Here is a 25,583-nt window from a genome sequence, read left to right as displayed (position 1 = left end):
GCCACTTCGACAGTGCACCGCAGGCAGTACCGGACAAATCGAGATGCCGTGATCCCCATCCACAAGATGATTCGAGAGCTGGAGAGCCAAGGGGTGGTCAGTAAAACCCACTCACCCTTTAACAGCCCTATCTGGCCCGTGCGAAAATCTGACGGAGAATGGAGATTGACTGTGGACTATCGTGCCTTGAATGAAGTGACCCCACCACTGAGTGCGGCTGTACCGGACATACTGGAACTGCAGTACGAGCTGGAGTCCAAGGCAGCAAAGTGGTACGCGACCATCGATATTGCTAACGCGTTTTTCTCCATCCCTCTGGCAACAGAATGCAGGCCTCAGTTTGCTTTTACATGGAGGGGAGTGCAGTATACCTGGAACCGACTGCCCCAGGGGTGGAAACACAGTCCTACCATCTGTCATGGACTGATCCAGACTGCACTAGAAGAGGGTGAGGCTCCAGAACATTTGCAATATATTGATGATATCATTGTTTGGGGGAACACGGCAATGGAAGTGTTCGAGAAAGGAGAGAAGATCATTCATATTCTCCTGAAAGCTGGATTTGCCATTAAGAAGAGCAAAGTCAAGGGACCTGCCCGAGAAATTCAGTTCTTGGGGGTGAAGTGGCAAGACGGACGGCGTCAGATTCCTGCGGATGTTATTAACAAAATCACTGCTATGTCCCCACCAACTGATAAGAAGGAAACACAAGCCTTCTTAGGTGCTATAGGTTTCTGGAGGATGCACATCCCTGAGTATAGTCAGATTGTGAGACCCCTTTATCTGGTTACCCGCAAGAAGAACGACTTCCATTGGGGCCCTGAGCAGCAGCAAGCATTTGTCCAAATCAAGCAGGAGATCGCTCATGCTGTAGCCCTTGGTCCAGTTAGGACGGGACCAGATGTGAAGAACGTGCTCTACTCTGCGGCCGGGAGCCATGGTCTGTCCTGGAGCCTTTGGCAGAAGGTGCCTGGCGAGACCCGAGGCCGACCATTGGGATTTTGGAGTCGGAGCTACAGGGGGTCTGAAGATAACTATACCCCAACAGAAAAAGAAATCTTGGCCGCCTATGAAGGAGTCCAAGCCGCCTCGGAGGTGATTGGTACAGAGGGACAACTTCTTCTGGCACCCCGACTACCGGTGCTGGGATGGATGTTCAGAGGAAAGGTTCCCTCTACCCATCATGCCACCAATGCTACTTGGAGTAAGTGGATTGCCCTCATTACGCAGCGCGCTCGAATTGGGAAGTTAAATCGCCCTGGGATCCTGGAAATAATTACAAATTGGCCCGAAGGTGAGAGCTTCAGTGTCGCGGATGAGGAACAAGAGCCAGTGACTCGGGTTGAGGAAGCTCCGCCATACAATCAGTTGCCAGCAGAAGAAACACGTTACGCTTTATTCACCGATGGTTCTTGTCGCGTCATAGGGATGAAACGGAGGTGGAAAGCAGCTGTATGGAGTCCCACTCGACGGGTTGCGGAGGCTACTGAAGGAGAAGGTGAATCCAGTCAATTTGCTGAAATCAAAGCTATTCAACTGGCCCTAGGTATTGCAGAGAGAGAGAAGTGGCCAAGGCTCTATTTGTATACCGATTCTTGGATGGTAGCCAACGCTCTATGGGGATGGCTGAAGAGATGGAAAGAGGCGAACTGGCAGCGCAGAGGAAAACCAATTTGGGCTGCGGAAGAGTGGAAAGATATCGCTACTCGGTTAGAGAAGTTACCTGTGAAGGTTCGGCATGTAGATGCCCATGTCCCCAGAAGTAGAGCTAATGAAGAGCAGCGAAACAACCAGCAAGTACATCAGGCTGCAAAGATAGGGGAGTTGAAGATAGACCTCGACTGGGAGCATAAGGGAGAGTTATTCTTGGCACGATGGGCCCATGATGCCTCAGGCCACCAGGGTAGAGATGCCACCTATAAATGGGCACGAGACCGAGGGGTGGATCTAACCATGGACAGTATCTCTCAGGTTATTCGTGACTGTGAGACGTGTGCTGCCATTAAGCAGGCCAAACGGGTGAAGCCCCTCTGGTACGGTGGGCGGTGGTCTAAGTACAAATATGGGGAGGCCTGGCAGATTGATTACATCACGCTGCCTCAAACCCGCCAAGGCAAGCGCTATGTACTGACCATGGTAGAAGCCACCACGGGATGGTTGGAAACCTACCCTGTGTCTCATGCCACAGCTCGTAACACTATCTTGGGCCTTGAAAAGCAGGTCCTTTGGAGGCACGGTACTCCTGAGAGAATTGAGTCGGATAATGGAACTCATTTTAAAAACAATCTTATTAATACTTGGGCTAGGGAACATGGCATCGAGTGGGTGTACCATATCCCCTATCATGCACCAGCTGCAGGGAAAGTGGAAAGGTATAACGGATTGTTAAAAACCACCTTAAAAGCGTTGGGTGGGGGGTCTTTAAAAAACTGGGAGCAGCATTTGGCGAAGGCTACCTGGTTAGTTAACACTCGAGGTTCCACCAACCGAGCGGGTCCTGCTCAGTCTGAGCTCCTTAATATAGTAGATGGGGATAAAGCCCCAGTGGCCCATGTCAGAGGTTTGTTGGGAAAGACAGTATGGATCAACCCTGCCTCGAGTGCAGACAAACCCATCCGTGGGATTGTCTTTGCTCAAGGACCAGGTTATACATGGTGGGTAATGCAGAAAGATGGAACAACACGGTGTGTACCTCAGGGAGACCTGATTGTGGGATAAGGCTCATATATGAATGTCATTGTTTGCTGAATGTGAGACAGAAGGAAACTGTAAGTGTCAAAGGTCTGAGCAAGTAAGATGAGAGGAATGCATAAGTGTCAAAGGTGTGAGTAAGTGAAATGAAAGTTTTTATTGTATGTTCACGATATGGGATAAGGGGTGGAGTGTCATGGGATGACCGCTTTTATCCCAATATCGTGTATTATGTCTGGCAGCTGTGTTTTTTTCTCTCTCTCTCTCTCTCTTTTCACCCCCCCCCCCCCCGGCCGTCTTGCCGCGGCGGGGCGGGGAGGGAGGAGGGAGGGGGACTGGGTGTACTTTGGCTTTTTGCTTTTGGCTTTTGGCTGCTTGGCTGGCTGGCCTGCTTGCTTCTGCTTGCTACTTCGCTTGCTTGCTGCTGCCTTAGCCCTAGCTGATAGCTGCCTTTTTTCCCTTTGCTGCTTTCTGCGCTGTTTTTTTTTCCCTTTTCTTTCGTCCTCTCTTTCTTACCCTCCCCTGAAGATACTGGACCGGCTCCGGACCTGACCTGGGACGTCCGGCGGGACCTCCGGAGCCTGCGAGAGACGCTCGGCACCCTCCACAACACTGACTGGTTTTCTTTTCTTTTCTTGTGTTGGGGAGTGTTCTTTTGTTATTTGCCAATAAATAGGTTTTGTTTTCCACTTTGCTCCTCCAAGGAATTCCTTCCCGAACCCGGTATTGGGGGGGGAGGGGTGGTTGGAGATTTCCCCTAATTTGTCCTAAACCAGGACAGCCATGAACCCCTTTGTTTTCTTTTCTTTCAAAGCCATGAACCCCTTTGTTCTCTCTTTTCCAAAGCCATGAACCCCTTTGTTTTCTCTTTTCTTCCAAAGCCATGAACCCACTGTTCTCTTTTCCAAAATCATGAACCCATTTATTCTCTCTTTTCTTCAGAGCCATGAACCCCTTTGTTTTCTCTTTTCTTCCAAAGCCATGAACCCATTTGTTCTCTCTTTCCTTCCAAAGCCATGAACCCATTGTTCTCTTTTCCTCCAAAGCCATGAACCCATTTGTTCTCTCTTTTCCAAAATCATGAACCCATTTATTCTCTCTTTTCTTCAGAGCCATGAACCCCTTTGTTTTCTTTTCTTCCAAAGCCATGAACCCATTTGTTCTCTCTTTTCTTCCAAAGCCACGAACCCCTTTGTTCTCTCTTTTCTTCCCAAAAACTCTTGCTAGTATCTCTCCTGTCTCCACACTCAGAGGGAGCTAGCAGTGCTACAAACTGACCTGCAGCAGTTTTACCTTTGGCACCTTCTTTCCTACAGCAAAAATGGCTGCAGGAATTCAAAAGAAAAAAAACTGCTTGCAACTCCTATGCAAATGATCAAATCATTGTATTAAGGACATACTGCCAAATGGAGCACTGAGAAAGTAAAAAGTATGACACTCAACTAGGTAATAGGGCCTCACAAGTCTGGAGAGTGAGTTATTGTATGGAAAAATAATATTTAAAGAAAAAACTCCACAAACTGATCACTGAGATATTCAACAGCTATCTGGGTACATGACAGGCTCCCAGGACCAGGACAAGCAGTGACTGGGATGAAGGGACAGCAAAAGGCATACCAGTATTGAGAGGAGATGTGCCATCAGAGCCTCCCACAGCATAGAGGAAGCCTCCCAGCACAGCCACGGCCACTCCCAGGCGCCTGGTGCTCATGGAAGCCACTCGAGTCCATTTGTTTTCTTTGGGATCATACCTGGCACAAGAATAAACAGCAGAGCTGAGGGAAGTGCTGACATCTTCACTAAGGGGCAGGAAGACTGACTTTATTCTCCCCAAACAAAAATCCCTGTAAGATTTGTACAGTTCCTATCTCCTCTCTCACCCTCACACTCTTAGAGGGTGCAGCTTTTCTGCATCAGCTGCACCCTCTAAGAGATCCTCTTTCTTGCTGTGCCCCACTTTTTTGGGTTTTTTTTGTAATTAAAAAGTACCTCTCCACAATGTTGAGACAAGAGACACCATCCTGGCCACCCACAGCATAGAGGTAACCTCCAAGAACTGCTACTCCAACACTGGTCCTGCAGGTGCTGGTGGGAGCCACATCACTGCTCCACTGATTGGTCTTTGGATCATACCTGGAAAAAAAAAAAAAACACACCCAACAGCAAAATTTATCTGCCTAGGTTTGTTTCAGACTCTCCCATGCTTGGGAGCTCTACAAGGCTGTGAAACTTGCCTATCCTGAGCTTCAACTGCAGCACAGCTCTTTGTAAGCTGGATAAAAGCCCTGAAGTGATACAATGCATCCCCTACATGTTATTCCAGGGATGTTCAAACTGCAGGTTGGGATGAATCAAGCTGGAGATCAAAGGTTCAGGCTCCTGAGAGAGACTGGCTGGCATGTGGGAACTTGCAGCAGAGTTAACTCTGCTCTGCTCCCTGCAGCTCACACAGGAACTCAGCCAGCACTGGGACTTCCAGATAAAACATGGATGGACTTGGGAATCCAGAGAAAAAGAAATACAGTGCATAGCAAGGAAGTGCAGGATGTGGGAGATACAATGATTTGGGAGTTTGGGAGCATTCAAAGAGATAGGTGGGAAGAAGGGGAGGCTCAAGGTGGGAGGAGGTATTTTTACAGCTCATTGGGTTTGTTACAGGGCCAAGATATAGAGTAGTAGGAGAGCTTGACTCATGCAGCTTTCAGGCAAGGGAATTGCCCTATGCAGCTCCCAGAAACAGGAAGCTTGGTAAAACTTGTTTGACTTTAATCTTTCACAGGCCCAAAACTGACCTATTTTCCTTCTTCTGCCTATGTGCCAAGGTTCCTTAACTCTCAAATTGTCACTTCACAAAAAAAATAATTGTCACTTCACAAAAAGAATAATCCAGGATCTTTCCCTCAGCATCTAAGAAATGCTCACTGTAACCCCACCTTCCCCAACAACACTAAAAACAAACCCTCAATTGCAAGGAAGGTTAACTAGGATCACCACTCCTCCCAACACACCCAGACCCATCTCCTAGAGATTCCTTCCTTATGCCAGAGGTATGGTTTGTCCCATTAAGTTGGGGATAATGTGGCACAATTGCACCAGGGGTGTGCAAGGCAGGAGGAAACGGCAAAATGAACAGAATTCCTAACAGGCTGCACCCAGGGTGCAGGTGAGCTGCAGACACAGCTGCATGTGTTTAGCAGTTTCTACAGAAAGCAAATACAGAAGCAGCTGATAAAAAGTCACTGTCTAATGAGAAATTAAAGTGGACAGTGTTGGGCAGCTCACTCTGTGCTTGGAGAACAGAAATAAATATGTTCTCTGCCTTCAAAAGCAGTGGTTGCTCAAACTGTGATTCATACATGAACATTCACAGCTGAAATTCTGCACAGGGGCCTTATGGAGACCTACCTTTCCACACTGTTCAGATAAGAGGAGCCATCATGGCCTCCCACAGCATAGAGGAGGTCGTCCAGGACGCTGACCCCAACTCCACAGCGCCTCTTGCTCATGGAAGCCACCATCCTCCACTCGTTGGTCTGGGGGTCATAGCGCTCCACGCTGGAAATGGCATCCCCGCTGCACCAGCCCCCCACTGCAGCAAACACCAAAACAGGGTCACAAAACACTCACTGAGCTCACACACTGCCTGTGCTCCTGGCACAAAACCCCCCTTTGGGCTCGTCTCTAAGTTGCTTCTTCTGAGGTTTGTAGTTATAAAATAGAAGGAGATTTTCAAGAGCATGAACTGAAGTTTGGAAATGCTGTGGCTTGCACAGCACCAAATAAATCATGTGAGTAAGAAACATAAGTTAACTCAAACTTTCAAATATTAATGCACAGGTCACATCAGAAATAGGTTGTGAAGACTTTATGGGAACACCACCACCACAAAATCCTGCCTGGAGTCTCCTGGCCTAAGCCAGTGGGAAAAATGCATTGATTCAGAAAATCCTGAGTTGGAAGGATCAAAGTCCAACTCCTGGCCTGGCACAGGATAGCCCCAAGAATCCCACCACGTGCCTGGGTGTGCTGTCCAAATGCTTCTTGAGCTCTGTCAGGCCTGGTGCTGCGACCACTGCCTTGGGAAGTCAGTTCCAGTGCCAGACTCTACTGTGGGTGTAAGAATCTTTATCCAATATCCAATTTAAGCCTCCTCTGACACAGCCCCAGGCCTTTCCCTCAAGTTCTGTTGCTGGATACAGAGAGCTCAGATCAGTGCCAGCCTCTCCTCTCCCGTCACAAGGAAGCTGTAAACCATGATGAGCTCTCCTCTCAAGGCAGCACAGACCAAGTGACCTCAGCCACTCAGATGGCCCCTGTAGCCCCTCCAGCACGTCCTGCTGACACACAGACACAGCTGCAGGGACACACACCTGCAAAGAGCACCTCTCCACAGCGGATGGGTTTGCGTGGCCTCGTCCGCGGTCCCTGCATCAGCGGCCGCTCCTGGGGCAGCAGCAGGTAGTTCTTGGCTTCATCCACCAGATCCCTGTGCAAGACAGGAAAACGTGAATCCTCAGAGGTCAGGCTTGGGAGAAAGGGCCAATCAGAAGTGATGGGAAGAGCAGGCAGCACTAGTCATGCACCTCAGGTATTGCCAAGTCACAGGAGAAGAGCGTGAGCAGCTCCGGTTAAACGCGCGCTGTCACCTCAATGCTCATCGGTTGTTTACAAGCCACTGACACAGTGACAGCAGCAAACCAGCACCAGTGCTTGGCCACAGTTCATAATAGATACAGCTTGCTATAAAAAGACTGATAAAAAAATATATATGACAAGAGATTTGTCAGGCTTACTGTGCAGAAAAGAAAAATCCAGCCTGCCTCAAGCTAAAACTGAACAGTCACTGGTTTTGCCTCGGAAGAGAACAGGAGTTGGAAAGCACACAAATACATAATTCACACATGACCAATAGATGGAGATAGTACCCTTCTGATGAGTATTTTCTCCAGCTCACACTGTCCATCCATTCATGACTTGCCACCTGGACTAATCTTAATATTCCAAACCCTTGAATAAAACAAAAAAGAACAAAAAGTCCTCCTTCCCTCTACAAATGTGGAATTCCTCCAGTATGAATGCTTATTTAGGAAGAGAATAATTTAGCCTGGGCCCTGAACTTCTTTACAATATGCACAGGATAGATCATGTGCTTTGTGGATGATACAGAAATCTGCAGAACCAGAAAGGTGAGACTCATACCATAAAAAGAGGAAATGAAAACTTCCCTGCATTATCCTTGTGGGAAAGAGCAGACTCTAATCCCAGAGTTCAATTCTGCTATCAAAGTGCAGACATTCCACATAGAAAAACTACTTTAGATCCCACAGAGATCATCATGAAAGCCATGCAAGAGCTAGGCTGCAATAAGAGGCCATGACTAGAGGGGGTGAAAAAAAAAAAGGCAAAATGAAAACCAATACACTGAAAGGTCTTTTACCAACAGACAAACTGCACACTCAAATTTGCCATTTCACTGAAAACCTGAAAGAACAAAACAACTTCTAGGGTGCACCAGTGACTATTATGCAAATAGAAAACAATTTTTCTTGCTTTTCCTATCCTGCCAGTTGCCAAAGATGAAATTGTGAGGCATCACCCATTTATCGGTGACAAATGAGCACAGTTTCAGAGGACAACATAATTCAATCCTGTAAATGGCTGAGGAGATTTACCTGCATTCCTCATCACTCTTAATGAGTGGATCAGAGCCCACTGTACCCACAAGAAACTTGGGACTCAGCAGGGGCAGGCGGACGTGCTGCAGGACCTGAAACACAAACCAGAACACCTATGGTGAAATCACAGGTACCCACAGAGATGCAAAAAGCCAAATGGAAAACAAGAGAATTTTAGCTGAATGCAGCTTGTCTCACAGCACATTTGCCTTTTCAATACCCCAGTTTAGATACCCAGCAGAAAATCAGTTTTCAGAAAGGGACAATCCGCTGGATGCATCAACAGCTGAAAGATGACAGCTGGAAACCTTTAGAAAATTACAAATGTCAAGACATCTGCCTGAATACTAGTTAAGTTAGTGGTTTTATCAAGGATTTAGCTCTCTTAAACCTGAGTGGTATTGCAGAGTAAATGAACAACGAGAAACAACACATCTTTCAGAAGAGTTGAGAATTTGAAGGCCCAAGCACATATAGACAGAGGCAAACAGTTATAAAAGCATTAAAAGCTGCCTTGAGAAGAGCAGCTTTTTCCAGTTTGGTTTGTTTACTTAAAACCATTTTCAAAAGCTTTCCAGTAAATAAAGTTGCATTTAACATCTCTTTCCAAAGCAGAAACAGTGAGGCAGGCAGATGCTCACCTCTTTTGATCATCCAGCCCAGACTTCAGAGGCTTTGGGCTGACAGCTTTGTCAGAATGAGTTCTGCTCTGTGAAATGCCTTGGCTTAGATGAAGCATCACATTCCAACAAAGCCATTCTGACAAGCTCCACTGTAACATGGTGAGGGCTGAGGCACAAATCAAGCAGCAGAGCTAAAAGAAGCACTGCAAAGTGAGACAAGGCTTCCCCTCTCCACTGTGGTGTTGATATGACTCTCGAAGCAGTGCAGGCAGGTTTGTCTGGACAGACTGCTGGAGTGAGCTCGTTTGGCAAGTCCTAGCTGGGAACAATCCAACAAATCCCCTAATGAAGGCTCTGGCCAGCCTAGATGAAGGGACAGTGCAAGCCACCTAACACAGGTGGGAGCCAGAGAGAATTTTGGTGGCTTTACAACATTCAGAAGCGCTCTGGCACCACTCTACCATCCCTCCTTCCTCTCTCCCTGGATAAAGCAGCCGGGAATGCCTCTGTGGCCAAGATTACCTGTGGCAGCTGGGGTCTCCTCTCCTGGATGCTGTACTTCACCCAGGCCATCACAGCATTGAACACCTGCTCCTCGCTGCGCACGTTTAACTCGTCACTGGATATGATGTCTATGAGCTGGTTGGCAGGAAGCAGCATGAACTCCTCACTCTCCATCACCTGGGAAAGGCAGAGGAAAAAAGGAAGGGAGTAAGGACAAAGCATCAGAGCCATTCACCACTCCAGCACTTCATGGACTGAGCCAGTAAAAAGCCAAATCCCCATCAGTTCCAAGAACAACACACATAAAAGGGTTTGCTGCACTGGGCAGAACACAGCCCCCAGGAACACAACAAGACACTTATGGATGGGCATGCCTTTTACACCCTTTAACACTTTTAAAGGGTTAAACCACACTGATCAGGTTTGAAAATTCAGGAAAAACAAAGCCTTTCTTTAAAATCAGCCTCCTAATTTGCCGTGTCTAATACATAAAACAGAAATGAAACCGCAATAAATACGTGACTAAAAAGCAGCACTGGAGCACAGAGATTTCCACAAGGAAAGCAAAACAGCACAAAAATAAGAGTCTCAAACAAGTTACCAGAGGCATTGCAGAGAACACAGAAAGCCTGATTTGTGGCAGAACAGAAAATATTTCAGGAGACTCATCTGATCCTGCCTCTTTCATTTGCTCTAAATATACACATGGAGTGTGCAGTAGTCGAGATGCACTAAAGAGGGAATCAGAGCCTCCAGAGCCCCTAAGGACTGATCTCCTGTGAAAGTCAAGCCACTGACAAACACATTAATTCCTTCAGCATCCAAGATAGCAACCAAGTTTCTCAGGAGGCCTTGGCTGCTGCTGGGGGACTGCTCACACAGCCCGAGTCACTCAGACTGCCCTGGGAGCTCACACACCACCACAGCTCCTGCACAGACACCAGACAGATGGGGAAAGGTACAAGAATCAAAATTCAAACTGCAGAAATGGCCTGACTGATAACTGCCAGCTCACTTTCCCTGCAAGCATTCCCAGTCTGCAGCTGGGAATTTCCAAAAGGTTCAGGGACAGAAAATAACTGAATGCTGGCTTGCCCTTATCATCTGTGACCACATTAGAATTCCATGACTTATTTCACAATTTGCTGCATAAATTAAAGAAAAACACTCTTTGACACGATCATCTCAACAGCAGTCAGCTGTGCAGTCCTTCTAATTACCTGAAGAAGTTATTTAAGGGCACTGAAAAAATATCCAGTTACTGACAACAGAAAATATTGTTAAAAAAAGAACAAAGAGGACAATGAGATCAGTTACCACACTTGGTTCTTGGGCACCCTGAGCTTTAGGGGACAGTAAAGGCCACAGCAAGGTTGGCCCAGAGACTCCTTCAGCCTTTAAGTAGGAACTGGGTTGGTCATTAAAGATCTTTATCAGCTTTTTTCCATAGTCTCCCTTCCTCCTACAAAGCTTATGTGTAAACTTTACTCTGATGGTTTTAAATGCAGCTTCTGCAGAGTCTGGGAACAGCAGCTGTGGAAATTCCTGAGTTAAAGATGCTCATCCAGCCTCTCCCTTTGACCCTAGGGACATCCAGCTGCATTGATGGCCTCACAAAATTCAAAGCACTTCTTTAAACCAAATTATTACTACTGTGCAACTTGTTAGTTTACATAGTAAAACAAATCATTATTTAAAATGCTTTGGCTTTTTTTTGGCTTAATTATAAGGACACTCATAATTACCTGACTAATAGTAATGATCTATTTCACTGACTTGCTTAGTGGACAAGAATTGGCTGGATTTCATTTCCTCTGCAGCATTCCTGAACATCAGTGCTTTTATAAACAGAGAGAATTCATGTCAGACTATACAATATGGAGTGCAATTTTTGTCTGTTGATAAAAGTGCAACTTGTCCACCCAAAAATATATTTTTTCCCTACACACGAATGTCAAGAGACAAAAAAAAAATTACAAAGGCTGTTCTTGTACAGTGGAGTTGCTAATAGAACCATTTCACATTAGATGCACAAAATCCACTAGGGGTTATAGGCAACAAATTAAATTGGGAGGAATGGAAAAAACTGAAAAAACATTTTACCAAGAAGTTAATGATGTAATGCAGCAACACACATAAAAATTTAATAGAAGCAGAGGTTAGCACAGCAGAGGACATGAAGCAATTCAAACTGCATTCAAAGTAACTGCATGGGTTGGCCCGGTGCCTGCTGCTTAATATTTCACCTTGGCACCCAGGAAATTCCCAGCTCACGTTCCTTTCTGCCAGCTTGGAGGAACAATGACCACACAGCCTCTGCACAGGAAGGCAAATTTTTTTTTATCAGCTTTTTATTTCTTTTTTATCAGTTTTCAACCTCCACAGTGGATGATGGTCAAACAGACAAGTGCCTGGCTTCCCCCAGGGATCACCAAGCCACTCCCCAGATGGGAAATGCTGCCAGAATGGAATGCAATCCCAAGGAGCAGCACCACTCACACTGTCTGCAGAGAAACAGTGGAAGCAAAAGAAGTGATGATTAGGGATGAAGAGCTGCACAACTCCTGGAGCACTGAACTGGACACCAAAACCTGCCCAGGCCAAAGAAACAGTGCTCTAATCTAAGCCTCACTTTTCCAGAGGCTGTGTTTAACTCAAGTCAATTATAATTTGCATCATCTTCGAGGAAGAGCGCGCTCCTCTCTTTTTCCTCCTTGTGCTTTAACAGGGATAAGGAAGACAGAAAGTTGTCTTCAAGGGACAGCAAAAGAAAAGAAGCCCATAGCAAGCAGCTCCTAACAGCCAGCTGCATTTATTAATACTAAAACATTTTAAAACAAAACTGTCAAGCTGTTAAAATGTTATTTAGAGGCTTGTAAGCATGCCCTACTCTTGTAATAACAAGATCTAATAGCCAGTAAAACAACCAAGCACTGAAAATAAACAACCATCTGGATAGCATCTTGCTCCCCCACCTCCCAAAAATAAAAAACAAAACCAAACAAATCCAGAAGAAAAGAAGTGCAGAGCAAGCACAGAGGATATGAAGTGGCCAGCTAAAATGTAGGGCTTTGGGAAACCACCAAGTTCTACAAAAAAAAAAAACCTCTCATCTTACCAGCAAATTCTGTTTGGTTAGAAAAGATGTATTTAATTGCAGTTTTTATAGTAAACTGATGTTTTGGATACCAAGAATTGTCTTCACTGTGTCCAACAGTTGTGTTCTGTTGTGTTGGTCCTGCCCAGATTTTTCTCAAGTACTACCTGACTGAAATTAATCCAATTCCAACCTGCTTCTTGCACGTTAGAAGGGAAAAAAAGAGACAAGCTGCCATCACTCACAGCACTTCCATACTGCTGCTTCTCTGGGGAAACTAAATTAGCACCAGGAGTTCCTGGAGTTCCTCCCTTTGGAAAGGATCTCCCTGTGAAGCTGGTGGGAAGAGGAGATTTTTCTGCAGCAGTTCAGTAAAGACCCACTTTTCTCTATTGCTCACACAATCCTTAATTATTATGTTGATCCTTCTCTGAACCAGCTGCTGGCATTTTTTTTTTCACCAAAAAATCATCTAGGCAGAATTAACAAAGGATGAGAAACTTGAGTTTATAAAGGTCAGCTACAATATTACACATCTGAATTACTTTCAGACAGCTTCTGCTGAATAATAGATGCAAAACTCTAGTTCTGCTACAACCAGGGATTTGAAGACTCCCCTGAGGCGGCCTCATGCTCCCTCAAACACCCACTTTGCCAATCCCAGAGCTTAACATCAAATTCCTTGGGTTCTATTGATGTGTCGTCCTTACTTTTAACACCTTCCCCCTCTCCAATCATGAAGAATCCAGAATATTTCTGAAAGAGGAGTGGAATATGCAAGCAGGACAGATTCAATGCCAAATCCACCTGCACCCACAGCCTTGCCACCCACACAGCACACACCACACACCTTTCAGGGAAGAAATGCTGTGCATCAACCACTGGTACAAGACAGTCCTGCTACCTCTCTCCTCTTTCCTCCCCACTTAACATCTGGCACGCATCACTATGGGTCCCATCACCGGCACCCATCACTATCAGGGCACAGAGCAGGTGTAAAGGCAGGATTTGGAAAAAAGGACAAAATGAGAGTTGCTGAAAGCTCTCACAGGCCACGTTGATGCATTTTACAGCACAATTCCAGCACACCAGCTCCTTACCTCCTGGAAGTTGTGCTGTGTGAATTTGTCGGCGATCCTCAGCAGCTCGCGGCACGAGTGAGTGTCAGCAAAAGCCCGGATGCCCAGGCAATTGGAAGGGTCCAACTGTCTCTTGAGGAACTCACAGCAAGCCTCCTGGATCTCGGCCAGCTGGAGAAGACAAGCAGCTGGCAGCAAGGTCTGGACATTCCCCTCTTCCACGGTGATCTGCGAGGTGTAGGCGAAGTCAATGAGCAGCTCCATGGCGCGCTCGTCGATGTCCCTGATCACCACCTCGGTTTGCCGCGACTCCGCCAGCTCCCCGGTGAACATGGCTCGGAAATAGGGGCTGCAGGCCGACAGGATCACCCTGTGGGCGTAGATCTTCTTGGCCCCCACTACCAGCACCACATCACAGAGCTCCCTGTGCTTCCTGAGCAGGTTGATGACCTCCAGGGTCTGCCGGGGGTGCTTGTCAGAGATGTAGGGCATGCGCGCGGGCTGCGGCACCCCCTCGGGCAGTTTGTTGGGGTCTCCGAGGGTGCAGCGGCTGGTCACGTCCATTCCGGTCTCTCCTGGGCGAGTGCTGGCACACCTGCAGCGCAGGAGACACAGATACAGCACCATGGTCAGGGATCCCAGAGCCAGCTGGGAGCTGGAGCTCCACAGCTCGCGCCGAGCACGAGCCTGAGGGACACAGACACGAGCCGTGCCCGTAAGTCCATGGCGGGACACGAAAACAAGCACATGACCACATGAAAGAGGAATCCATCTCCAAGCAAAGCTAGCTTAGAAGTAAACAAATGCCAACTTGCAGCAGGCTTCTATTTATTGCTATTTTTATAGGCTTTCGATGACACACGGCTCTAATATCCAGCTACATGTACATATTTATGAGCTGAACGTCGCCACAGCCTCGTGTGGTAAAGGCACATTATCCCCATTTCACAGAGTGACTCAAAGCACAGATTAGCTGGCTTGCCCACTGTCAAATGCTGCAGTTTTCTTTGACAGAGGTGGAGATGGATTTCCAGCTCTGTGATTTAACCAAACTTCTCTGTTCTACCTATGTTTTTAACAGGGTCACTCATCACTGTAATGTCTGAACACACTAAACTGTCACACAAACTTCAGGAGCTCAAGATGGCCTGCAGAGTACCATGAGCATCTTTCAGGTTTACAGAATACCCATTTTAATCATCACCTCTTCAATTATTTTTGAGCTGTGGAGTCTCCTGACTCAACCCACCCTCCCTGACACGTGTCAAAAGAAGGTTAATCTTCCTCAAGAATGGCAGAAGGCAGGCAAAACCAAACCAAACAGGAAAAAGATAAAACAAGTATCCACCACTATCAACCTACCAGAAAAGGAAGAATAAAAAGTCAGGATAGTAACTTTAGAGCTGAAGAATCACTTAAGAATACATAAACTAAGTTACTGGCACAGAGAAGAAACACAGTCTCTTCCCAGTTTCAGAGGCAATTAGGAAAAACCAGGAAACTGCTGCTTGTTCCCACATCAAAGGAAAAGCATCACTTAGAGCAATTAAAGGACATTGAGCAAAATATCAGAATATTGATGGTTTATCACCACTGAAGATGTACTGAAAGACCCAAAACATGCTGGCCACTACCAGTTTTTCCCTGATCCACTGGCATTTGTGAGCTGTCATTACCCCAGTGCTCATATTAAGAGTTAAAATGAAATCAAGCTTGGCTTTGCCATGGCTCAACGTAATTTGCAGCAGGCTTGAAGGAAAGAATTAAAAAAAAAAAAACACCTCACATGTTTTCCCCTCATTATTATGTCAAATGCACTTTCTAAGCACTGGGAAACCAGTCTCTGCAGCAGTTCAAATTATTTACTTGCATCTTAGCCTGTTTCCCATTCCCTCCACACCCTCTCCTTGATCATCATATTCAGATGTTTTAGACCACTACCTCCTCCTCCTCCTATCTTGGTTACACAGATCCAGCTGGGGCTCCCCTCTGGGTTTTGCTGCTTGCTCCTGCTCAGCCTCTGCACCTTAAATGCCTTGGATTTTTATCCCTGCTCCATCTTTTTTTACATCCATCACTGTTCTGCTTCCCTGACACCTCTGACAAATCCTCCTGCTCTTACACTGCCTCACACTCTCCTCCACCCACTCCTGTCCCTCACAACCCAAATTCACCTTTGGAGGGGTTTGACAATCATTCTCAAAGCTCTGCCAAGTTCCTCACAAATAATGCACAAACTAAATTGCCCTTGCAGCAACACATACCAACCACAATTAATGGTACCCCTGCAAAAACCCCAAGAAACCTGGGCTGAAGATTAATTTACCTAATTGGCTTATTTTCCCAGTCCTTAGCAGCCAAGGCCAGAAGGCAAGTAATTTAATCCCTCTACCAAAAGATGGAGAAAGGTGGTGACAAACATTTCTCTGTAGAGTTTGGCTCTTGCTAAGCAAGCTGAGTTGATTTTATTGTGCATGAAGTGTTTTGAACTATGTCAAACCAACCCTTGGAAGGAAAAGAACACAGTAAGAGCTCTTTAAGACACATGCTACTACAGTTCTGGACAGTTTGTCTTGACCAGGCTGTCAGTCAAAGAACAGAAGAAGCATTTTTCAAATAAAAACCCATTTCATGTAGCTACAGCACAGAGGAGACGGTGCACATCCAGGACAGGGCATCCTTTTGGAAAGCACACAACCCCTCTGTAACAGATTTAGGCAGTAGCCCTTGTCTTTCCTAGCCAGGATAGAACAGGATTTTTCTGCCCAAATAAGGCCCTGCTGAACACATCTTTAACTCATTGAAAAGGTGTCTGGTTAGCAAGAACTGAAATCATTCCTGCATTGTTCCCACCAGCATTTATCTGAGAGCCTGCATTGTACTCAGCCTCCTTACTCCTGGGGAGAAAGTGCTGGTTAATGATTAAAGAAGACTGAATAGATGGAAAAAGGAGTAACAACCAAACATTCCTGATTCACCCACAACTTATCTCTGGGTGGTACAGAAGCCAGTGATCAATTGGTTTAAGAATTTCCAAGCTAGATCAACCCAGATGCTTGATGTGAAGCTCGGTGGGTTGCTGCTACACACAGGCACAAAAGTGTGAATTTAAAGGACACCTCTGCTGGCTTGTGTCTCCACAGAGCTTGTAATTCCACTGCATTCTGTGTGCATTATGCATAAATATGCACAGAGAATGAAATGATGAGTCAGTAGCTTAGAGGTGTGAAAGACAGAAGGCAGCACTTGATTCTCACATGGCAGGGGAGCTGCCTCCCCCCACACAGAACTCAGAGCTGCTCCTGAACAGCCAGGGTGATTAAGGAGGGCTGAGGATCCAGAGGAAATGTGCGTGTGCCTGGATAAAAACATTCACACCCAGCTATGCAGATATTCTGGGATTAGCTTCCATCAAAATGCAGGGCTGGGGAAATCAGCAAATACAATGGGATTAAGAAAGGGCTGACAAAGGATCAGTTTTTGTAGCACACTGCTGAGAAGTACAAATGGGAACACAGGCAGTCTGCAACACTAAGTCAGCTAAATAAACAGGCTGCTCTGCCTCCATTTTATTCCACTAGTGCCCAAAATTTCATTCATTAACAGAGGCATGTATGAGACATCCATCTTTACAGCAGCTCCTCCCAAAGTTAAAAAAATACCTAATAACACACACCTAGGGAAAATTCCCTCCCATGCTGTCATAAGGGCACCTTAACTTTCAAACCTGCAATTTTTTAAGATAATATGTGTTTTAGCACAAGATTACAAAAAGGCTTTAACACAGTTCAGCAGAAAACAACAGGCTGACCTAAAGCTTATGAAACACACATTTCAGGCTAAAAACATCAATTGAAATCCAAAAATCACGTATTGCTGGAGTGGATTTCAGTGGCAAGAGATTTTAGTAGCAAATAAAAATAACAAAGCAAACTGGTAGTGATTTCTGTCAACGCCTTGATTTGAAATTAAGAAACATTTCCTATACTCCTTACAGAGCTGCAAGAACAAGGGTCACTGACTTGGCCCAGCCTTTGGCAAGAAAAGTCACCACCACAACATGCCAACCAAGTAAATGGAAATGCTTTATTGTGGCATCAGTACCCTAGGCATCAAGTTAGCTAGAAGTCTGATTATCAGGAAAAATACCACTGATTCATTTTCTTGGCCAGCTAGCAAGGTTCCAGTAAGTTTCCTCAACAAAGTTATGCAGACAAGCACATAAACATGACTGAAATACTATTTGACATTACACAAAAGGAAACCAATAAGGACCTGGTGTATTTGCCCCTATTTATACTGCCTGGTTTGAATTTTACTGACCAAGAATAGAAAATTCAATTTCACTCTGACTGAGGAAAATGTGACATCGTGCTGAACTACTGTGACATCCTAGCCAGGTTGAAACTGAGGGTGCCCATACTCTGGAAGAAGAGGTTGTTACTGGAGCCTTCCAAAACCTTCCTGAGCCTTTTGTAGCTTGTTGGATAACTCATGAGTGCATGACCAGGATCTGAAGCCTCCTCCCTCCTGCTGGGTCTGGCTGCTCTGATCCAGCACTGCTGTAAGCTGGGAAAAGGCTGCCAGGAAAAAGCTGGGTGAGGAAGAGCTGGGAGAGCTTCCCCAGTTTGTTTGGGAGCTGCTCAAGCCCTCGTGCCTGAGCTGTGTTGAAGATATGTCTGCAGCTGACTGTGCACCCACCCATCCTGAGCTGATTTCCCTGCTTCCTTCCTCACCCCTGCTTGCCCAAGGGCTCCAGGACTCCTGCCTGGCCCTGGCCATCAGATCTGCTCTGCCCTCCTTGTCTGGGTGCTGTGGGACCATGCCCTTCACTCAGAGGTCCCTGCTGCCTTGTTTTTCCCCTCAGCAAAGCCACATTCGCTTGCTGAGAGTGAGCAAGAACAGCCTGCCCCAGCCACCCCTTCATTCCTAATGCAGGGTAAATCCTGTTTGCAGCAGCAATTCTGTGTTCCCTGCTATAATCTTGACAGGAATAGCTGGAATTCCTTGTCTGTTCAAGCTGTTCCTCCTCCCCTCTGAATGCTGTACACATTTGATACCATCTCAGTGTGTTTATTAACCCATTACTGGTCAAGCCCCACTCCCCTCTTTGACACAGGGTCTCTCACTTTTATAAGTTTTGGTCTATTAGTGTATTGGAGTTAATGGCTTAATTACAGCTTTAGTCCGTGAAGTCCCACTTTTCTTGTTTTTCTCTCTTCAGCCCATGTTGTTTATACTCTTGGGCCTGAGATTTGGATCATTTGTCCAGCTGGAGCAGGAATTGTTTTGTCTCCCTGCTCTGTGCACAGAGCTCATAGGAAGCCCAGACTCACACACTAAAGCAGCCCAGAATCTGAAAAACATTAAAAGCTCAAACCTGAGGCACCGCCTGGGCAGGCAGAGCTGTGGATCATTATTTCTCCTTTATGCCCCACCTCACGTGGGGGTGTAAAATTGGCTTCAGAGCCCTGAGTTAAAGGATAAAAGAAAGTGCTCTGCTATCTGCATAACTGGAGTTCATAGGAAGATCTGTGCTCAAAATCCAGTCAGGAACATTTTATCATTTTCTGCTAAGACAGGCAATAGGAGGAGAACAAACAGAGATTTAAACAAGCCACACTGAAGCCCTTAAAACAGGCAAGTGTACTCCAGAACTGGAGTCCACAGCTCACAGCAGAGATGTGCTTGTCAGGCCAGGCTGCAGCAATAATAAAAAACCTCCACTTCTTCACCTCTGTGCTGCTGCCCACCACAAAAACTAAAACTGAGTGGCAGCCAGAACTTCCACAATAGCAAATCCAAGGCCACAAACCCACAAACAGACACACCAACTCCAGCACGTGAATTCTCTGCCTCAGTGTGACACAGAAAAGAGCAGGCACAGAAACAACTTTAGAACCTCAATTTCCCCATCAGGAACACAAAAAGGAGGGAGAAAGCAAGAACACAAGCCAAGCCAGTCATCAATTTTATGTCATTCTGCAAAAATATCTTGATAAATGGAGCACAACATCAAAACCTAAAAAACTGGTTAAGATTTAAACAATCTCTACTGAAGAAGGCTACAATAAAAGAAAGCTCATCTGCTATTTAATCCATCCTGGAGGAAAAGGAATTCACTGTAAAAGTCACATACAGCTCCTCACTAACCAAACCACATTTCTTATCTTGGCAAAAATGCAGCACAATACCCAGGCTCAGCCTCTGTCATGTCCCAGGTTTACTCACTGCTGAACTGCAGCAGCGGCACAGCAAATTAAATTCATTAAAATGCATTTAATTAAAACGGCATTGTGCCATTCTTCAAGGGTTTAAGTGGCTCCTTACTTCTTGCCTCCTTACACAGAACCCAGGCTAATGGTTTCTGTGGCTAAGAATGCTCTATAGATTCATCTATGGTTAAAAGCCTTGCCTTCCCTTACATGAATGTTTACAGATTTACCCACAATAGAGTTTTCCTTCTTTCAACATCCCAAAGAGCACAAACAGACCAAGCAAGCTGCCTGAGTTCCCTTCAATCCATTTAGAGCTGAAGAACTTCAGGCAACTTTGCTTCCACACAGCCTGTATCCTGTACAGAAATGCATCTGCTGCTAAATTTTGCTGTGGGACTGCCATCAAGCAAGGAAAATCAACAAGAACTAGCAGGGAACCATGTTTGCAAACCTGTCATCATGCTGAACTACTGTGACAACTTTTCCCTCTATGAGAGAGAATGTTTTTGACACAGCCACAGCAAGAACACCCCTGAATTAAACTTCAGCTGCATCTCCAGCTCATTAGAACTGAGGCAGCTGGCATCCATAATTAGAAAAGGAAATCTCCTTTTCACCCAAGACCTCACCAAACTCCCTTTCTTAAGGGAAAAATAATACCCCTTGGAAATCAAGTTTAAATTTATTCCTGGCAGTCTATTTTTTCTATTTTCCACAGCTTTGATGCCTAAGTAATTAAATACTGAATTTTAAAGATTATAGTAAATGGGGGAAAGGAAAAAGGGGATGGAGAATTACAGAATTACAGTAACTTGTCTTCCATACTCTTCCTTAAAGACATCTGGCCATGTAAACACTGAAAACTAAATACATTTAAGAAAGGACTAAAGAGGAATGATTTATTTCCCAATTCCCCATAGCCAGGCTTTAAAAGAAAAAATCCAAGACCACACAAGATTTTACATTCCAGGCACACAGCAAACCAACTCACATGATTTATCCTGTTTGGGGAAGAGAAGAACAATTGTTTTTGTGTCTTACCTGCGCATTGGCTTTCCGTCCATGCACCGTGAAGAGAAACCTTCACCCTACACTTCAAGACCTGATCCAACAGGAGAAAAAGAAGAGAAAAAAAGGTGATTTCATATGAGTTGCTTTTAGTTTTTGGGGGAATGCTTTGCTAGGCTCTGTCTCCACAAATGAGCTGATATCTTTTTGGTATTCTGATAGAACGGCGTTAAGTTTTACATCTCTTGTGTCTCACTATTCATCGAGACTGAAAATAGAATAAAATCTTTTAAAACATCTCTCAGTTTCCCTGTCTCTGCAAAAACTAAGAAAACCAACAATTTCCAAGTGAAAATAACCTTCCTTCCCCTCTTCAGTCCTAATGTGCCTTTGAGCTCTTGTCCAGTTATAAATTCACATCCCAGATTAACAACACCGGGACCGCAGAGAATAAAGCAGAAGAAAACATCACCAGCATTAAAAACATTTCCACCACAGCTGCACAAAGATTCCTCACCAAACAGAACACACACATTATAAAGTCAGCACACTGCCTGCCTCCCTGAATCCTTAAAACTGTTCCACCAAAGGGAAAAATATCTGAAGTGACAGGGTGCTCACTGTCACTCCTTGCTCGGAGCCAGGAGGTATCTCTCCCTCACACATTTAGCAGAGATTTAAGGCAGGCTGGCACCTAATAAACAGCACGGCGCTGCTCACCAGCTACACTGCAGAGCCAGGATTTGATAGAAGATAAAACTTGTGTCTGGAAATTGAAGATAACTGTGCCCCAGAGGTAAGAGGGATGCTAATAATGCTACTACATCTGCAAAGATGAATGATGCTGCCTGACGTTCGCTATACTTCCACTCCAAATATTCATTTTCTGAGAGTAATAACAGTTGCAAACTGCACAGGCCTTTCATATTCAGCCACTAACTTCTAATTCTAATGTAAATTAACCCTTTTTACAAGGGCATCGCTTCACCCAATTTCATTTTTGATAGCTATTCACTTAGGAATACATTTAATTCAATTATTATTCAAAGCAATAAGCCTAACTTTTTTGTAAAAATCTATTAAAAGAACAGAAAGGTGTTCTGCTTCCACACTGATAGTCACAGTCACCTCTCCAGAAATGAGCAACCACTGAACTATGGGAAAAGCAATGACAGAATGAGAATGAATTAAACCTTAAAATAAACACAAGTAGCATTCACAAGAGGGAAAAAAATATAATTAAATTTAGGAAAAAAAAGATCATTTTTGGAAGACTGAGACTGTCAGACTGGAACCTTATTTCACAGGCAGCACTCTCAAGGAGCATTATCCCAGACACACCAGCGGAGCTGGCTAATGAAGAATAAGCTCAGACTTGCTGTCTGCCACACTTGCAAATTACTCAGGTTCGCAGCTCCCTGCAAATACAGACAGGCGATTCCTCCCGGTTAGGGCCCCGCATACCGACTCCGAGGGGAGCTCGGGGCTGCCGGGGCACCGAGCACCGCTTCATCCCGCCGGGGCACCGAGCACGGCCGCGTCCCGCCGGGGCTGTCCCGTGAGCCGGCAGCGCCGAGCGGCCCCCGGAGCACCCCGCACACGCGAGGGAACGTGCAGTAGGCTATTCTTAGCCCCCCGATTGCATCAGATTTAATCCCCTTAAACCCACGTTGAAAGCCGGGGAGGAGGGGAAATCACACACACGCAGATACAAGCAAAATAAAGGCATTTAAACCGCGCTGTCCGCGCGGCAGCAACAGGCTCAGGGGCGGCTCTGCCAGCACAGCCCGGCCCTGCAGCCCCCGCGGCACAACGCGGCTCGGCCGGCGGCAGCTCCTGCGGGACGGGCACCGCACCTCTCCGCCGGGCCGGGCCGAAGGGCCACGCCGAGCCCAGCCGTACCGAGCCGAGCCGAACCGCGGATCACACGCTGCCCCAACCTGCCCAGGAAGCGCTGCCCAGCCCACCCCGCGCCCCCCGGCCCGCAAAGCCACCTCACTCACGCCGGGCGCGGGCTCCTCGCCACCGCCGAGCCGCGGTCCCGCAGCGCCGCCCGAGCGCCTCCTCAGCCGCAGGAAGCGGCCCGGCCCCCGCCAACCGCCGCCGAGCCGCGCCCGCCCCTTCCGCCCCCGGAGCCACCGCCTCAGCGCGGCCCGGCCCCCAGGCCGTGAGAGGGAGCCCCCAGCGAGGGGCAGAGCCGCCGCAGGCACCGGGCTCCGCGGGTGCTGGCGGAGAATCAGGACGGTCAGCGTTGGGAGAGAGATTTAAAATGACACCGGGCCCGGGCGTGCGCCCTGCGCGGCCGTTGGAAGCGCCAAAGCAGCGCCAGGTCCAGACGCCTCCTAAACAGCGACTCCAGCACCTCCCTGGGCAGCCTGTTCAATGCCTGACCACCCTGACAGTGGTTTTTATTTTCTGGTCTCTAAGCTGAACTGCCCTGTCTCAGCTGGGCAGTTCTTGTTCTCCCAGCAGCAGAGACCGAGCCCAGCTGGCTGTGCCCTCCTGTCAGGTGGCGATAGCGATGAGCTCCTCCCTGAGCCTCCTCTTCTCCAGGCTGAACACCCCCAGCCGCTCCTCAGGTGTTTTCCAGACCCTTCACCAACCTTGTCCCCCTTCTCCCGGCACACTCCAGCACCTCAATGTCCTTTTTAAATTGAGGGACCCAGAACTGAATGCAGCCTCACCAATGAAGAGTACAAAGGGATGATCGCTTCCCTGGGCCGCCTATCCCTCCGTAATTCCAGATTAACACCAGTTCTCATGCGCTGTGGGTGATGCATTTCTCAATGTGCCCCAACTTGGCACACGGTGTGATTCTGGGGTTGCCCTGTGCATGAGGAGACCTCATTCATGTGTATAAATATCCAAAGGGGAGATGCCAAGATGCTCTTAGAGGTGCCGGCCACTGGGAGGAGATCCACAGAAAGTTCCACATGAATACAAGGAAGAACTTTACTGTGCAGTGATCAAGCACTGGAACAGATTGCCCAGAGAGGTTGTGGAGTCTCCCTGGGCAGATATCCCAGACCTGCCTGGTTACAAAGCAAGGCCATGTTCTGAAATGGCCCTGCTTGAGCAGAGAGGTGGGACCAGATGACCCTCTGTGCTCCCTTCCAACCCCACCCATTCTGCTATTCTGTGCAGGGCCATGAGCTGGATTTGGATGATCCTTGTGGATCCATTCCAACTCAGGATATTCTGTAATTCTGTGAACTTCTGGCTTTCCTCTTAACATGGATGACCATGTGTCCCTGTAAGGTGACAGTGCCCAGTGCCTGCCCATGGCCTGCTGGGTTCCTTAGTCCTTAGAACCTCCAAGGCTGGCAGGATCTCAACTGGAAGAGGAGCAGATATTTGGAAGTAACTGGATAACAATGCCAGCTGGAGTGTTTTCATCCAGACAGCAGTGAATTCCCTTCAGAATGACAACCAGCCACAAGGTGCCTCAGCCCACCAAAGGCTCCTGTGGCTCTTCCACTGCCTATGCCCTCTTCTTCTTGCCTGCCACCCTCCCAGAGGTGTTCCCAGGCATCCCAAAGGCCAGGAATCTGTCTCCTTAAACATGACAGAGCATGCCCGTGCATCAGATGTGTCACTGACACTCAGCAAAATTCCTGCTAGGAGCAGCCAACTTTTGGAATCTTCTTAAATGAATTTTATTGTTCCTGAGGCACGTGCCCTTTTGGTAGGAAGGGCATCCAAGGAAGGAGCAGCAAGGAGGGCAGGGGTGTCAGCCAGGCTGCTGTCTGTGAGCTTCTAGAATGTGTGTGTGCTATGGGAGAATTGGGATGGCAGAGAGCACAGGTGCCACAATCCAGGAGGAGGCCAACGTTCCTGGGGCACAAAAACCTCCACTCCTTGTCCTTGCCCAGGTGGACATGTCCTGGAAAACTCTGGGCATGCTGGGCCTGGCTCATATTGCCCCCAGCATCTGGAGAAATGTGCAGAAAAACCAGAGATGGGCAAGCAATCTAAACCAGTCCCACAGGAAGGGATGGGTTTGTGGGGTGCAGGTAAGGCCTGGCCCTGTCATTTCCAGGGATGGGGACAGCCAGCTTCACATTCCACAAGGACAGACTGCCAAAGTGCACCTTGCCATGTTCCCAGCTGCACAAGATGAGGGCCAAAGCCATGGTGATGCTCAGGACCAAAACCATGATGCTGATGTTTGGGGGTTTTTTTTATCACCTTTACCTGCAGGAGCTCCAGCACCAGCACTAGCAGAGGAAAAGGGCAGGAGGAGTTTGGAAATCCCCTTGAGGAGGGACATAGCTTAGAGCCAAACTCAGGAGAAGGGATAAAGCTCTTCTCCCAGCTGGGAAATATTTCAAATTCACAGACTGGCTGGGGTTGGAAGGCTCCTGGCAGCTTAGTTTGTCCAAGCCCATGCTCAGCTGCGGTTGTCTCAAAGCAGTTGCCCATAAACTTCTGCAGTTTTGATATCTCCAAGAAAGAAACTCCACAACCCCTCTGAACAAGCCATTCAGAAAGGTGCCAGTGCTCCATTACTCCCCCAGCAGATGTTTCCTGATGATCAGAGGGAGCCCCTTCTTTTTCAGGTTGTGTCCATGTCCAACCACTGGCTGTCTTTTCACCCTCCCTCCTGCTATTTTTATACATTAATAGGATTCCCCCTCTGCCTCCTCCAGCCTGAACAATCCTACATGTCCTAATCTTTCCCCACAGGA

General features: G+C 47.0%; 1 protein-coding gene across 2 annotated transcripts in view; it reads right to left on the bottom strand.

Moving 5' to 3' along the window:
- KLHL20 (kelch like family member 20) overlaps positions 1 to 22,979 on the bottom strand; it is a 33,713-nt gene extending 10,734 nt beyond the window's left edge. Inside the window, exons 1-9 of one of the 2 annotated variants that reach the window (XM_054285714.1) lie at positions 22,899 to 22,979; positions 20,929 to 20,989; positions 13,691 to 14,264; positions 9,512 to 9,670; positions 8,364 to 8,458; positions 7,062 to 7,177; positions 6,097 to 6,280; positions 4,681 to 4,824; positions 4,309 to 4,442 (exon numbers count right to left, since the gene is read on the bottom strand). In XM_054285714.1, coding sequence (XP_054141689.1) covers positions 4,309 to 4,442; positions 4,681 to 4,824; positions 6,097 to 6,280; positions 7,062 to 7,177; positions 8,364 to 8,458; positions 9,512 to 9,670; positions 13,691 to 14,264; positions 20,929 to 20,951 — 1,429 coding nt within the window. In that variant the 5' untranslated portion in view covers positions 20,952 to 20,989; positions 22,899 to 22,979. Of the gene's footprint in view, positions 1 to 4,308; positions 4,443 to 4,680; positions 4,825 to 6,096; positions 6,281 to 7,061; positions 7,178 to 8,363; positions 8,459 to 9,511; positions 9,671 to 13,690; positions 14,297 to 20,928; positions 20,990 to 22,898 lie in introns of those variants that run through there. The other variant, XM_054285713.1, reaches the window with a different exon arrangement.
- Between the last annotated feature and the right edge of the window lie 2,604 nt (positions 22,980 to 25,583).

The sequence above is a fragment of the Melozone crissalis genome, unplaced genomic scaffold, assembly GCF_028551555.1.
Source record: "Melozone crissalis strain CALT ecotype California unplaced genomic scaffold, PUWL_Pcris_2 ptg000045l_1, whole genome shotgun sequence".
In the NCBI taxonomy this organism is placed as follows: domain Eukaryota; kingdom Metazoa; phylum Chordata; class Aves; order Passeriformes; family Passerellidae; genus Melozone; species Melozone crissalis.
Note: the sequence above shows the minus strand (reverse complement) of the source record. Positions and strands in the feature narration are given on the sequence as shown.